Source organism: Coregonus lavaretus, assembly GCF_964263955.1.
Source record: "Coregonus lavaretus genome assembly, chromosome: 9".
Lineage (NCBI taxonomy): Eukaryota > Metazoa > Chordata > Actinopteri > Salmoniformes > Salmonidae > Coregonus > Coregonus lavaretus.
In genome coordinates, this window is record NC_139996.1 from 11,148,602 (window position 1) to 11,163,397 (window position 14,796).

A 14,796-nucleotide genomic window follows, 5' to 3' on the forward strand; every position below is an offset into this window, starting at 1 on the left:
GTTGAGACATGGCATTAATGGAGTAGCCTATTTCAATTCACTGTCTCTCTCTCTCTAGCTACGTCTTCTAAACGTCTTCTAGTCTCGCGTAGAGTCGTTGAGAGGGGTTGTCATGGTTACCTTTTCATGCGGAGGTGAAAGAGCAGCCCACCCCCACATTAAAATGGGAGCTTTTGATTGGTAGAGCCGCTGGTTACAGACCCCCTCCTGATTCTACAGTGTCACTAGAGAGAGGGCAGACTAGTCCTGCATTATGATTGGCCTGGCCAGCTGTCACTCAAATACAGCTGCCTATCACGTGCACAGAAACTGGACTGAGGGCAGTGAGGGGCCCCCCAAGCACATTGTGTGCTGTGTGTGTGCTCTTAGACTGGGTTTTATTGCCTTGACTCTCACTGTGTGCTCTTTGTGTGTGGTTTGATTTTCCTGTGGTGGGTTTCTCTGGCTATGATCACGGCGGATGTCACAGAGAAATGGAAGGTGAGTTATAGCCTACACTATAGCCTGTGTTGTAGCCTACGTAATGTGCATCAGCTTCTCTTTACACAATTGAGTGGGGTGAGATGGGGAGCTCTATTCTGTTGGATTCTCTTTTGGGCTAGGCTCCAGGCTAGGTTAATGACCTTTTGATAGTGTACTGTACTTTCTATTCATGAATTCAACAGTTTGCTCGGTCTGCGGGTGAGCCGAGGGGCTGTTCATATAAACATTAACCTGTACTGTGTGTTTATTTGCACTTGTGCGTGTGTGTGTGTTTTGTCTTTGTGCCCGTGTGTGTTCATACATTGAAGCTAGCTGATAGCTGTGTATACATAAGGACCATAGAGCTAGATTAGAGTATCAGTGTCCCTGACAGTTAGACCAAATGGCACTCTATTCTCTATATAACGTTTTGGACCAAGGCCTGTAAGGAATAAGGACCGGATTCTGTTGTTGCTGGGAAACACCAGGCTATTCCACTGCCTTATCAATGAACCTGAATGTGAGTCAGTAGGTACATGACGAGGAAGCAAACAGCTCCCTATCTGGTATAAGGTTGAGCCACAGTCAGTACATTCATATTAATGTGTGGGTGGGTGGGGGAGTGACGGATCTCAATACAGGGTTATGTTCATTAGGGAACACTCTAGCAAAAACGTTTTGCAACAGACTACAAAAACGAGTGTTTCTTATTGGCCAGGTAGTCCCATCCTGTTTCAATCTGTATTCTTCCGTTTGGTGCCTAATGAATACAACCACCAGCTCTTGGATAGTCATTTTATCCAGACCATTTCATTTAAATCCCTGGGTGGCCTAATGAAAGCCATAACCCCCACCACCCATGCGTGTGTCTCGCCCTCGCCTGGCTGCCATAACAGGTGAGACGATACCCAGCCCACTTCCTGTGCTCCCAAAAGGTCACATAGGTAGTTAAAACACAAAACGGGCCGTGCTGCGGCGGCCGCGGAGCATTCCTAAAAGCCATCCAAGACGGATATGGATGCTAATCAACTCAGCAACTGCAAACATTTGCGCATTACTAGCCAAACCACAGTGACACAGAGTGGGACATTCTAAGCAGAGAATATAGAGAATTGACTCCACACAGAAGCTCTAGTAGTGTCTGACCGACTATATGTGTGTGTCCCTGGGTGTGTGTGTCCCTGGGTGTGTGTGTCCCTGGGTGTGTGTGTCCCTGGGTGTGTGTGTCCCTGGGTGTGTGTGTCCCTGGGTGTGTGTGTCCCTGGGTGTGTGTGTCCCTGGGTGTGTGTGTCCCTGGGTGTGTTAAATTAGCATTATCATTCTGATCAGAACAGTTTCTATTATCATTCTGATCAGAACAGCAGTCACCCGGGTGTCCCATCCCTACTAAAGGGCACATACTGTATCTATTGGTCTGCAATGACATTTCGTTTTTTCCTTGCTAGAATAGCTGTCTTGATTATTAAGCCAGTTTACATTTTCTGTAGACATGGTGCCACCGATGGTGGGCCAGCTAGGCCTTAATGAATTACCAATTTATGCTACCTCATATTTACACTGATGTTACAATGGACTCAATCTCTAACAACAGTAAACATAGTATGAGTGAAGCCCTTATAGTATTGATATTGCAGTGTCATAATGCAACTCAACAGAGCATCCAGGTTTAGGCCTAGGCTTATTTATCACACCTTTTATTTAATTTCATCTGTGCTATTATGATGTTAAAGGTGCCAGACAGACTTGACTCTGCATCCGGTTCTGCAACATTATCGGCAACCTACCTGCAAGGCCTTAATTATAAACTCATGTCATCATTGACATTCTAGCAAAGCAGAATAAACACCACATTTTACACAGGCCTATACGCCACACTACAGGTCTCTTCCTCTCCCATAGTGTGGTCTATGTCAGGTCTGTGAGGCTGTGGTTCCTCCATAATGCCCCCCTCTCAGTAGGAGAGGAGACCCACTCCAGAGGGGTGAATAGGCGTAAGGGGCCCAGCTGCTACTGTGGTAGAGGATGGGCGTGTATGTCTGGTTGAGAGGAGGGCAGGAGGGCTGTCTGAGTGGGATCATTGTCCCAGCCTCTTGCTCTATAACTGGCGGCTTCCTTCTGGAGCAGCATCCAATAGCATCCTGTTATCCCCACTATAACTATATAAGTATTTCTCCTAAAATTAGCCTAATGAGCCTGCCGGCCCTAGCTCTGTTCCCCCCCCACCCCCCCCCACCCCTCCGAAACTAGGCCTAATTGAAACCAACGGAAGGGAAATTGAACGTTTAGGTGGTGTTAACATAATTGAATGTTCACAGGTTTTTCTGCCCAGGAGAAGGGTTACAGCTACACCATACTACCAGGGATGCAGTTGAGCAGTGTTTGTCTACCTTTTTCAACACCACATTCTTGTATACTACAATACCCACAATCCCACAGTGGTCAAAACCCACAGATAACAGCAGCCCTGCCCATCTCGTTATGAGATGATCTGGTTGTAGTGTTGTGGGGATTTGCGTCAGAGTTCTGCATAGGGCTTTAGCCGAGAAGGGGATAGCTGCAGATCAATATGGTGACCGGAGTATAGGCAAGTGGAAAGAAGTGGGTGTGTCAAGTGCTCTGCTATAGGTTAGATGGTTTTGATTGAGCTGTGTTTTTCCCCCCCGTTTCTTACCATTCAACTAAATCAAATCAAATCGTATTTGTCACATACACGTGTTTAGCAGATGTTATAGCGGGTGTAGCGAAATGCTTGTGCAAAGTTCCCTAAGAGCTAGTCGCGAGGCCACCATCTTCGTCGGCGCCAGGTGTTGGAGTTCTCACCCTCCGCGAGAGTTTTGACTTCTGTTTTTAAGCCAGAGTCTGAGTCGTATTTTACTGTTAGTTTTACCCAAATAATTGTACATTTTCAGTTATAAAACAGACGATTGTTTATTTTTATTTAAAAGTACTGATGATGGGTGTACTCATGCTTCATGCGTTGTATGCGTGTGCTTACTGTGACGGTCACCCTGATACTAGGCAGCTACTTCCCACGCCTTTGCCAGACAGTAGTGCTTGTCAAGCAGGAGCAAAGGGCATGGTGTCCCGGTGTTGTTGCCGTTCATGACCTCCCTATTGAGTAAACTGTATGTGCATATATAAAGGTGACATCTAGATGGTTACCAATATTAGTTAGGGTAAGTGTATCCTATGTTAATCATGTGTATGATAGCTACAAATGCGGTCAAATATATTGGCACCCTTGCACTATTCACGCTTCCTTCTAAAATAACATGCTGACTAGACCGGGCGTCCGCCATCGCACGGATGTTGATTTTGTCCACCCACACCAGACGCGATCAGGACACGCAGGTTGAAATATCAAAACGAACTCTGAACCAACTATATTAATTTGGGGACAGGTCGAAAAGCATTAAACATTTATGGCAATTTAGCTAGCTAGCTTGCTGTTGCTAGCTAATTTGCCCTGGAATATAAACATTGGGTTGTTATTTTACCTGAAATGCACAAGGTCCTCTACTCCGACAATTAATCCACAGATAAAAGGGTAAACTGAGTTTGTTTCTAGTAAAAAAAAAAGTTGGTGTTCACACGTGTAGGCATATTTGTTTGATTTACAACTGCACAGGACCCCCCCCTCCAAAAAAAAAAAAAACATTAGAAATTTCTATTTTTCACTTCAAAGTAAAAAATGTCCTGGACTAAATTATTTAAAATGTACATTAATTTAGTTGGAGGCAAGTGATTCTCAGCAAGTGTACTACATTGCAGGTGCCTACAGGGTAAAAATAGCCATTCAACCAGTTTTGAAAATAATTAACAGAACATTCTGCTCCATTGCACTCCATTGTAAAGTGCAAGGGTGTCAATATATTTCACTGTATCTGTAGGAGTAAGCGCTGTGACGGCGCAACAAACAGATGTATCTTTATAAGTGCTAATAATCCTTTTATCCACTGTACTTTGTTTTATTTATTTTTATGCAGAAACAGGAAAAAGTGTCACTTCCACTTCCAGTCAGATGCAAATGTATTTTAATATAGCGGCGCTTTCAGTCAGCTCTGATGAAAGTCGACTGACCGAAAGCTCCGCTATATTAAAATACATTTGCATCTGACTGGAAGTGTGCGGACACTTTTTCCTGTTTCTGCATTTTTGCTTCCAGTACCTTCATAAATCAGCTTTGGGTGTGCAGTAGATTCAGCCTATTATCTACACATTGTTTATGCATACATGTGTATAGATCAGTAGTTCCCAACCTTTTTTGGTACCACCAACTGAATTTTGCTCTGTGCGGAGTACCCCTGAAGTACCCCCTTGTGTGCATTTAACCAGTAGGCCTAAGGGAACCACTGGTATAGATGATGTAATGCATTATAAATGACGCCTGTACCATGTTTGACTGATTTGTTTTTAGTGTCTCAAAACTCAATTTGAGTGGTCCACAATGTGGTTTGTAAAAAATCAGTACTTTGTATTATTGTATCATTGTGGAGTGACACTTAAATACATTTTCCTAACTTTAACTAACTCAAACCACTGTTCTGATGTCCCCTGTTCCGTGTTGCAGGACTTTCTTTGTTCTTGGAGAAACATGTGTTGCATTAAAATTGTGTGTAAAAGCCTTTGAATTCCTGGAATCCTGGAATATGGGCTAATTACTGGGGTAATCATTGTAGCTGTATTGTTTCTAATGCCATGGTGGTGTGTAATATTAACGACGTTGTGTTTCTGTGTCACCTCTACAGTAAGCATGTTTCTGAACACCCTAACCCCCAAATTCTACGTGGCTCTGACGGGGACATCCTCCTTGATATCCGGACTCATACTGGTAAGTTGATAATATTATATTCATATTATGCCATTTAGCACATTTATCCAAAGCGACTTACAGCAAATGTTCTATTTATATTGACAAGATAGTCGAGTGACCGCTCTAACAAGGGAAATGCATGTCCTCAAAGATGTAAGGCAGGTGGGAGGAGGCGAGATCAGGTGGGACTATTCTAGCCAATGAGAGGGCAGATACACGTGTCAACAACAGGCACAACTCCGATATAAAGTCGTCGACATTGCCAAAATGCCACGTGCGTCCACTTTTATATAAGTGCATTCATAACAACCTAAAAATTACAAAACTTCTATTCGATCAAATAAACCACACATAGCATATTAGCATTACATTTCTGTTGGCCAAATTCAACTGATTGACCTCCATACAAAGATTGGACAGATTTTGGGTAGAGTAAACCCCTCGCGTCACCTCTTCCTCTCAGCTTACAGTACAGTGAGTGCATACATTTTAGTATTTGATAATATGCCATTTAGCAGAAGATTTTATCCAAAGCAAGCGACTTACAGTACAGGGAGCGCATAGCCTACACTACACTTAAATATTATGTGATGCCAGTGGGAATGTGTCCCCCAACACTGGTGTTGCTATAGACATGCTCTTACCAACTGAGCCACACAGGACCACCAAGTTGAGCCCTCGTTTGTCTGTTGTACAGTGAGAGTGAACTGTGCTACAGTGGTCATTCTTCCAAAGAAAATACAAATAGAAAAAAAAGATAGCTACAATAGCTTTAGCTAGCGAACCTCATTCCTCTCCGTGGGTTGGCCAGTTTGTTTAGTTGCCTGGTAACGACGATGAGTCTCACAGGCCTCTTAAGCCTTCATTGTGTCCTATGAATAATTACAGTGGATATGAGATTATATGTGCGTGGACTGTGAGGTATTAAAATACAGATGGATTCCTGTTATATTCATTACAGTCAGTTGAGATTAAGACGGTTAGGTAATAGGGCTTTACCAGGACTAGAAGTAATGTAGACAAGGCAATACCAGCTGTGGATGACTTTCCAGACACAAACAGTCAAAGAGGGTGTGTGTGTGTGTGTCAATGTTGAAATAGAGTTGCATATTGGACCCTGTCTTGATTAGGCAATGCTAAAAGAGAAAAATGTAAGAATGTGTACTATGTGTGCACACATCTCTGTGCAGAGTTGTGGATGGATTTAATTTAATATTTAAAGAGCATTAGGGCTCTTCAGAAATGAGAAATCCTGTGCTAGCCTGTGTTAAATTGCACTTAGTGGCATGATACTAAAAATCAAAGACCCTCCAAGTCAAAGACAGTCCTATCAAACCTAACAGTGGTATGAGTGATGTAGCCCAAAGGGCATTCAACTAAATCGACACAGCCCTAAAGACAGATTGAAATAGATCACACATACCAATTATACAGTAACATATGTTTTCTCTATGGTCCTGACCTTACTGAATCCTCCCTGAATGAACTGCCTCGTGTCGGTCTCCTGTCAGATTTTTGAGTGGTGGTACTTCAGGAAGTACGGTACTTCCTTCATCGAGCAGGTGTCAGTGAGCCACCTGCGCCCTCTGCTGGGCGGCGTGGACAACAGCTCCCCAACCAACTCCAACAGCAGTAACGGAGACGCAGACTCCAACCGACAGAGTGTGTCCGGTAAGACTCAGAGATTTACTATATGGGTAGAGTATTCACTAGATATATAGAGCATGTACTAGATATAGAGTGTTAGCTAGATGGAGCATTTAAAAACTAGATAAATCATTCAGTGAGCGTTCACCAGAGCATTTATTGTCAGTGACCCAGCTCTACAGTGAACTGGCCGTTAACGAGAGTACCTTATTGTTCGCCCCTGTGCTAGAGCATTTACTACAGCCAGATGGAGCATATTGTTGTCCCCCAAGATGAAATCGGGGAGAGGGCTGTGGATCTGTCGCGGTTCGTTCGTACGTTAGTCCCACGCGATATCTCAGACAGCACTGTGCCGATTTTGAGGAAACTTGGGTGAATGATGCATCTTGCCATAGAGATCCGGCATCATTCGTGTGGGACGACATGTTTATTGTTGCCTTGTTTGTAGAAGAATAGAGACACAACCCAGCTCATTAACAGAGATACCAGATAGAGAATTTACCATAGAACTCTTCTTTGTTTTGCCTACACACTTGATTAGAGCATTTAGGCCTACTACAGCCAAATATAGCATTTAGTAGCATAGAGTGCCTTATAGTTCGCTCCCACACCAGTGAGAAATCCAATGTGTGTGTGTTTTTGTTTTCGTTGGATGAAATGGAATTATCTGAGCTGTGTTGAATCAACAAGGCATGATTGGTGAAATTGCTTTAGAATCATTTGCTGTTGTAATCCCTGTGTCTGGGAAAGGAGTGTGATTGGAGACTGGCTAGTGATGATGACTTGTGGATTTGGGATGCAGTCTGGTAGTACTGACCTGAAGTTTACAGAAGCAATTAAGTTGCCTTACTGTAGTGTCATTTAGTGTAGGAATTTCATGACGTACACTTCATCCCTAGTACACTTAGGAGTCTACTTTGTCGGATACGCCTACAAACCATCCCTAACAATGTCTTCCTCCTCTTGGTCCCTCAGAATGTAAAGTATGGCGAAATCCACTGAATTTATTTCGAGGGGCGGAGTATAACCGGTGAGTCACATGATCCCTCGCCCCTTCTCTCCTCCTCACTTTCCTACTCCTTTTCTCACCCCCCTCTCACCCCCTCACTCACCCCTTTTTCTCTCTCCACATCTCCTCGTTCATGTTCTTCCCTCCTTCCTTCTCTCTCTCTCACTCACACAGTCACTCACTCACTCACTCGCTCCCTGGATAGTTTGTAGTAATGGCTGGGTCTAATATGGTGTCAACAGGCTGAGAGAATCCTTGCCTCACCAGGAGCCCATCTTATTAGATCACTGCTGCCTAGTTCCTCCTCAACAATTTTTGCCACCTCCCTTTTCTCTCTCCACTTTCTCTATATCTTTCTCTCTCTCTCTCTCTTTCATTCTAGCTCTCTCTACCTCTTTCTGTCTCTCTCTTTCATTCTAGCTCTTTCTACCTCTCTCTCTCTTTCTCTCTATCTTTCTCTCTCTCTCTTTCATTCTAGCTCTTTCTACCTCTCTCTCTCTTTCTCTCTATCTCCCCCCAGACTTTTTGTAGAACCATGAAAATGACATTAACTGTGTGTCTACCAGGTATACGTGGGTGACGGGCCGAGAGCCACTCACGTATTACGACATGAATCTCTCGGCACAAGACCACCAGACCTTCTTCACATGCGACTCGGACCACCTCCGGCCAGCCGACGCCAGTAAGGAACCTACACACATCAAACACATCACACACATCACCCAGAGACACACACACACCACACACACTATCGATCTCACCCCATCTCCAGGGAGGTGTGATTCATGTTCACAGGTAGTATCATTACCTCTCTGACCTCAATAACACTTACTAATGTGTGCATGTGTGTGTTTTTAGTCATGCAGAAAGCGTGGAGAGAGAGGAACCCACAGGCACGCATCTCTGCTGCACACGAAGCCCTCGAACTAGAGGAGTGAGTAGTTACTTATTTCACCTACAGAGATACTGTATCGTGCTGTGTAACATGGTTGGCCTCAATTCACTCACGCATTACTTGTAAATATCCTATTATTTTTCTATGAGGAATCTTCTATGAGGACTCTTCAAGTAGAATTTCAATTCCTCAATTGAAGTGGTATCAACCCCACCTGTATACTGTTGTACAGTTGAAGTCTGAGATTTACATACACTTAGGTTGGAGTCATTAAAACTCGTTTTTCAACCACTCCACAAATTTCTTGTTAACAAACTATAGTTTTGGCAAGTCGATTAGGACATCTACTTTGTGCATGACACAAGTAATTTTTCCAACAATTGTTTACAGGCAGATTATTTCACTTCACTGTATCACAATTCCAGTGGGTCAGAAGTTGATTGTGCCATTAAACAGCTTGGAAAATTCCAGAAAATGATGTCATGGCTTTAGAAGCTTCTGATAGGCTAATTGACATCATTTGAGTCAATTGGAGGTGTACCTGTGGATGTATTTCAAGGCCTACCTTCAAATTCAGTGCCTCGTCGCTTGACATCATGGGAAAATCAAAAGAAATCAGCCAAGAACTCAGAAAAGAAATTGTAGACCTCCACAAGTCTGGTTCATCCTTGGGAGCAATTTCCAAACGCCTGAAGGAACTACGTTCAACTGTACAAACAATAGTACGCAAGTATAAACACCATGGGACCACGCAGCCTTCATACCACTCAGAAAGGAGACACGTTCTGTCTCCTAGAGATGAACGTACTTTGGTGCGAAAAGTGCAAATCAATCCCAGAACAACATCAAAGGACATTGTGAAGATGCTGGAGGAAACAGGTACAAAAGTATCTACAGTAAAAGGAGTCCTATATCGACATAACCTGAAAGGCCGCTCAGCAAGGAAGAAGCTACTGCTCCAAAACCGCCATTAAAAAAGCCAGACTACGGTTTGCAACTGCACATGGGGACAAATATCGTACTTTTTGGAGAAATGTCCTCTGGTCTTGATGAAACAAAAATATAACTGTTTGGCCATAATGACCATCGTTATGTTTGGAGGAAAAAGGGGGTAAGTTGCAAGCCGAAGAACACCATCCCAACCGTGAAGCACGGGGGTGGCAGCATCATGCTGTGGGGGTGCTTTGCTGCAGGAGGGTGGTGCACTTCACAAAATAGATGGCATCATGAGGAAGGAAAATTATGTGGATATATTGAAGCAACATCTCAAGACATCAGTCAGGAAGTTAAAGCTTGGTCGCAAATGGGTCTTCCAAATGGACAATGAACCCAAGCATACTTCCAAAGTTGTGGCAAAATGGCTTAAGGACAACAAAGTCAAGGTATTGGAGTGGCCATCACAAAGCCCTGACCTCAATCCTATAGAAAATTCGTGGGCAGAAATGAAAAAGCGTGTGCGAGCAAGGAGGCCTACAAACCTGACTCAGTTACACTAGCTCTGTCAGGAGGAATTGGCCAAAATTCACCCAACCTATTGTGGGAAGCTTGTGGAAGGCTACCCGAAATGTTTGACCCAAGTTAAACAATTTAAAGGCAATGCTACCAAATACTAATTGAGTGTATGTAAACTTCTGACCCACTGGGAATGTGATGAAAGAAATAAAAGCTGAAATAAATCATTCTCTCTACTATATTCTTAAAATGAAGTGGTGATCCTAACTGACCTAAGACAGGGAATTTTTACTAGGGTTAAATGTCAGGAATTGTGAAAAACTGAGTTTAAATGTATTTGGCTAAGGTGTATGTAATTTCCGACTTCAACTGTATATACAGCCTGGCTGAAAAGTGTGAGATGCACATAAATATTCACATCGTCTTTCAGGATACTTTTTTTAGGGGTCAACGGCATCACAACTTATTCTCCTTTGTGCTTAGTGTGGGGTCTTCCCCTGTTTCTCCCTCCAGCTATGTTGTCTTCCTCTGCTGTGTCGTCTTCCCCAAAATTCTCTTCACTCTTTTCTAATTTGTCTTGTCCTCTCAGCTGTGCAACAGCGTCCATCCTGCTGGCAGAGGAGGAGGCCACCACCATCATGGAGGCAGAGAAGCTCTTCAAACAGGCCCTGAAGGCAGGAGAGGGCTGCTACAGACGCAGCCAACAGCTTCAATACCATGGGGCACAGTACGAAGCACAGCACAGTGAGTAGAGTACACACACACACAGTCAAACACACACACAGTCAAACACACACACAGTCAAACACACACACAGTCAAACACACACACAGTCAAACACACACAGTCAAACACACACACAGTCAAACACACACACAGTCAAACACACACACAGTCAAACACACACACAGTCAAACATACACACAGTTGAACCTACACACACAAAGTCTAAAGAATACGCATGCACCTGGTTAGACACACACTCTCAAACACTTACATATATGCAAATCAATCTATTAGTGTGTGTGTGTGCACAGGTGTGCGGATGTGTCTGAGTTTGTATGTACGCATGTGTGTGTCCATGTGTGTTATACCAGCTAAAATAACTTTGCTGCTGTGTTTCTCTCAGGAAGGGACACCAATGTTGTGGTGTACATTAAGAGGAGACTGGCCATGTGCTCTAGAAAGCTGGGCCGAACCAGAGAAGCTGTCAAAATGTTGAGAGACGTAAGTACAGTATACGCCAAGCCATCAGGAGGTTACGGACCAATCCCCAATCCTACTGTAGCTCCCACTGAAGTGGGGGGGGGGGGACTACAGTAGTGACTTTAGTAAAAGTTAGGATTTGCCCCATTTTTACATGCCAATGTTTTCAGTCACTATACATTTTCTATGATAAATGTAACAAAAACATGTAACGAAACAACAGTGGCGGCAGGTAGCCTAGTGGTTAAGAGCTTTGGGCCAGTAACCGAAAGGTCGCTGGTTTGAATCCCCGAGCCGACTAGGTAAAAAATCTGTCTGTGCCCTTGAGCAAGGCACTTAACCTTAATTGCTCCCATATGTCGCTCTGGTTAAGAGCGTCTGCTAAATGACTCAAATGGAAATGTACAGTACATTCTGCAGCCTCAGATAGAACATAGAGGCCTGGGGAGGGGTTGGAGGTAGCCTGGTCCCAGATCTGCTGCTGTCGCATCATCTCTTATGGCCATTGTCAAGACAATTTTGCAATGACAATAACCATAGGGGATGATGGCAAGACAGCGCAAGTAGGTCTGGCACCAGGCTAGGTTTGAGGCTGTGTGGGACTGGGCGGGGTTACTAAACCCTGACTGTTGTGTTTCACTGCCTGTCTGGTATTACATGTAACAACAGTTGTATGTTTTCCAGTTAATGAAGGAGTTCCCTCTCCTCAGTATGTTCAATATCCATGAGAACCTGCTGGAGTCACTACTAGAGTTGCAGAACTACGCAGACGTACAGGCCGTACTAGCCAAGTACGACGGTAAGACACACACACACACACATACACATACACATACACATACACATACACACCTCTAAGAGTGAAAAATAGTTACATTTTAGTCATTTAGCAGACGCTCTTATCCAGAGCGACTTACAGTTAGTGAATACATATTTTTTTATACTGGCCCCCCGTGGGAATCGAACCCACAACCCTGGCGTTGCAAACGCCATGCTCTATCAACTGAGCTACATCCCTGCCGGCCATTCCCTCCCCTACCCTGGACGACGCTGGGCCAATTGTGCGCCGCCCATGAGTCTCCCGGTCCCGGCCGGCTGCGACAGAGCCTGGATTCGAACCAGGATCTCTAGTGGCACAGTTAGCACTGCGCCACTCGGGAGTACAGTAGTTCAATGTTAATTGTTGCTTATTGGTGATGCTTGAATGTCTGGTCCACGACTAGTTTCTACAACAGACACCTATGCAGTACTAACAATGTCACTGTGATTTTATTTCTGTAGATTAGACATAACCAGCCGATGGGGGCTCCCGAGTGGCGCAGTGCTAGAGGCATCACTACAGACCCTAGTTCGATCCCGGGCTGTATCACAACCGGCCGTGATCAGGAGTCCCATAGGGCGGCGCACAATTGGCCCAGCGTCGTCCGGGTTAAGGGAGGGTTTGGCCGGGGGGGCTTTACTTGGCTCATCGCGCTCTAGGGACTCCTTGTGGCGGGCCGGGCACCTCGGTCGTCAGGTGAACGGTGCTTCCTCCGACACATTGGTGCGGCTGGCTTCTGGGTTAAGCGGGTGGGTGTTAAGAAGCGCGGTTTGGCGGGTCATGTTTCGGAGGACGCATGACTCGACCTTCGCCTCCCGAGCCCGTTGGGGAGTTGCAGCGATGAGACACGATCGAAATTGGGGAGAAAATTACATAACCAGACGTAGGAGAAGTTTGGATGACATTGCATAACAAAAGTCATAAAATACAAATCATTAGATAATAGAAGTCTACATCCAACCATTACCATATACCTTTAGTAAAAACCCCCAGGGACCCCATTCCTTCCCTGTCTACTGTAATTTCACCGTTGATATGTGTCTCCCCACAGATATTAGTTTACCCAAATCTGCAACAATATGCTACACAGCAGCCTTGCTCAAAGCCAGGGCGGTATCGGACAAGTGAGTATCCTTTTACTACTGTTACAATGGCACCAAGTGGTTCCCATACCTGGAGTAGTATTTAAAAGTTAGCCTGGGGCTATCTGTGTGACAGAGAATGATATTGAGTGATTACGTTTTGAAATGGGTTAGGGCATTTTAAAACACCCCCTGGAGGATATCTAGTTCTGTGTATAAGACTACTTAGAGGATTACATTTTTCTTAGCATAGTAGCCCCTATGCCTGCAGGCACACACACACTACACTTTCTTTGACAATGTCCTATGTTGCTCATGCAGGTTCTCTCCAGAGGCAGCATCGAGGCGAGGGTTGAGTACAGCAGAGATGAATGCTGTAGAAGCCATACACAGAGCCGTGGAGTTCAATCCACACGTCCCCAAAGTAAGACAACAATGGAGCTACACATTTAACACTGCTAGTAACATTATTACTACTACTACTACTACTACATTTTACATTTGAGTCATTTAGCAGACGCTCTTATCCAGAGCGACTTACAGGAACAATTAGGGTTAAGTGCCTTGCTCAAGGGCACATCGACAGATTTTTCACCTAGTCGGCTCGGGGATTAGAACCAGCGACCTTTCGGTTACTGGCACAACGCTCTTAACCACTAAGCTACCTGCCGCCTACTACTACTACTACTACTACTTCTACTGCTACTACTTCTGCTACTACTTCTGCTACTACTACTACTACTACTACTGTAGCACCACTAACTATTACTACTACTACTACTACTACTACTACTACTGTAGCACCACTAACTATTACTACTACTACTACTACTGTAGCACCACTAACTATTACTACTACTGTAGCACCACTTACTATTACAATTACTACTACTGTAGCACCACTAACTATTACTACTACTACTACTACTACTACAGTAGCACCGCTAACTATTACTACTACTACTACATTTTATTCATTTAGCAGACGCTCTTGTCCAGAGCGACTTACAGTTAGTGAGTGCATACATTTTTCATACTGTAGTATGAAAGTACTACTACTACTACAGTAGCACCGCTAACTATTACTATTACTACTACTACTACTACTGTAGCACCACTAACTATTACTACTACTACTACTACTACTACTACTGTAGCACCACTTACTACTACTACTACTACTACAGTAGCAACACTAACTATTAGTACTACTACTACTACTGTAGCACCACTATTACTATTACGACTACTACTACTACTACTACTACTACTACTACTACTACTACTACTACTACTGTAGCACCACTAACTATTACTACTACTATTACTACTACTACTACTACTACTACTACTACTATTGCTACTGTAGCACTACCACTACTATTACTACTATTACTACTACTGTAGCAC

At 44.0% G+C, this 14,796-nt stretch overlaps 1 protein-coding gene across 1 annotated transcript in view; it reads left to right on the top strand.

Annotated features, from left to right (window-relative positions):
* The first annotated feature begins 342 nt into the window (after window positions 1-342).
* Window positions 343-14,796, top strand: part of LOC311134986 (suppressor of tumorigenicity 7 protein homolog) — a 23,607-nt gene continuing 9,153 nt past the window's right edge. The window contains exons 1-11 of the mRNA XM_084168779.1: window positions 343-480; window positions 5,211-5,293; window positions 6,787-6,946; window positions 7,898-7,952; window positions 8,498-8,613; window positions 8,790-8,865; window positions 10,868-11,022; window positions 11,408-11,505; window positions 12,169-12,283; window positions 13,356-13,428; window positions 13,708-13,810. Coding sequence (XP_084024905.1) covers window positions 474-480; window positions 5,211-5,293; window positions 6,787-6,946; window positions 7,898-7,952; window positions 8,498-8,613; window positions 8,790-8,865; window positions 10,868-11,022; window positions 11,408-11,505; window positions 12,169-12,283; window positions 13,356-13,428; window positions 13,708-13,810 — 1,041 coding nt within the window. The 5' untranslated portion in view covers window positions 343-473. The remainder of the gene's footprint in view (window positions 481-5,210; window positions 5,294-6,786; window positions 6,947-7,897; window positions 7,953-8,497; window positions 8,614-8,789; window positions 8,866-10,867; window positions 11,023-11,407; window positions 11,506-12,168; window positions 12,284-13,355; window positions 13,429-13,707; window positions 13,811-14,796) is intronic.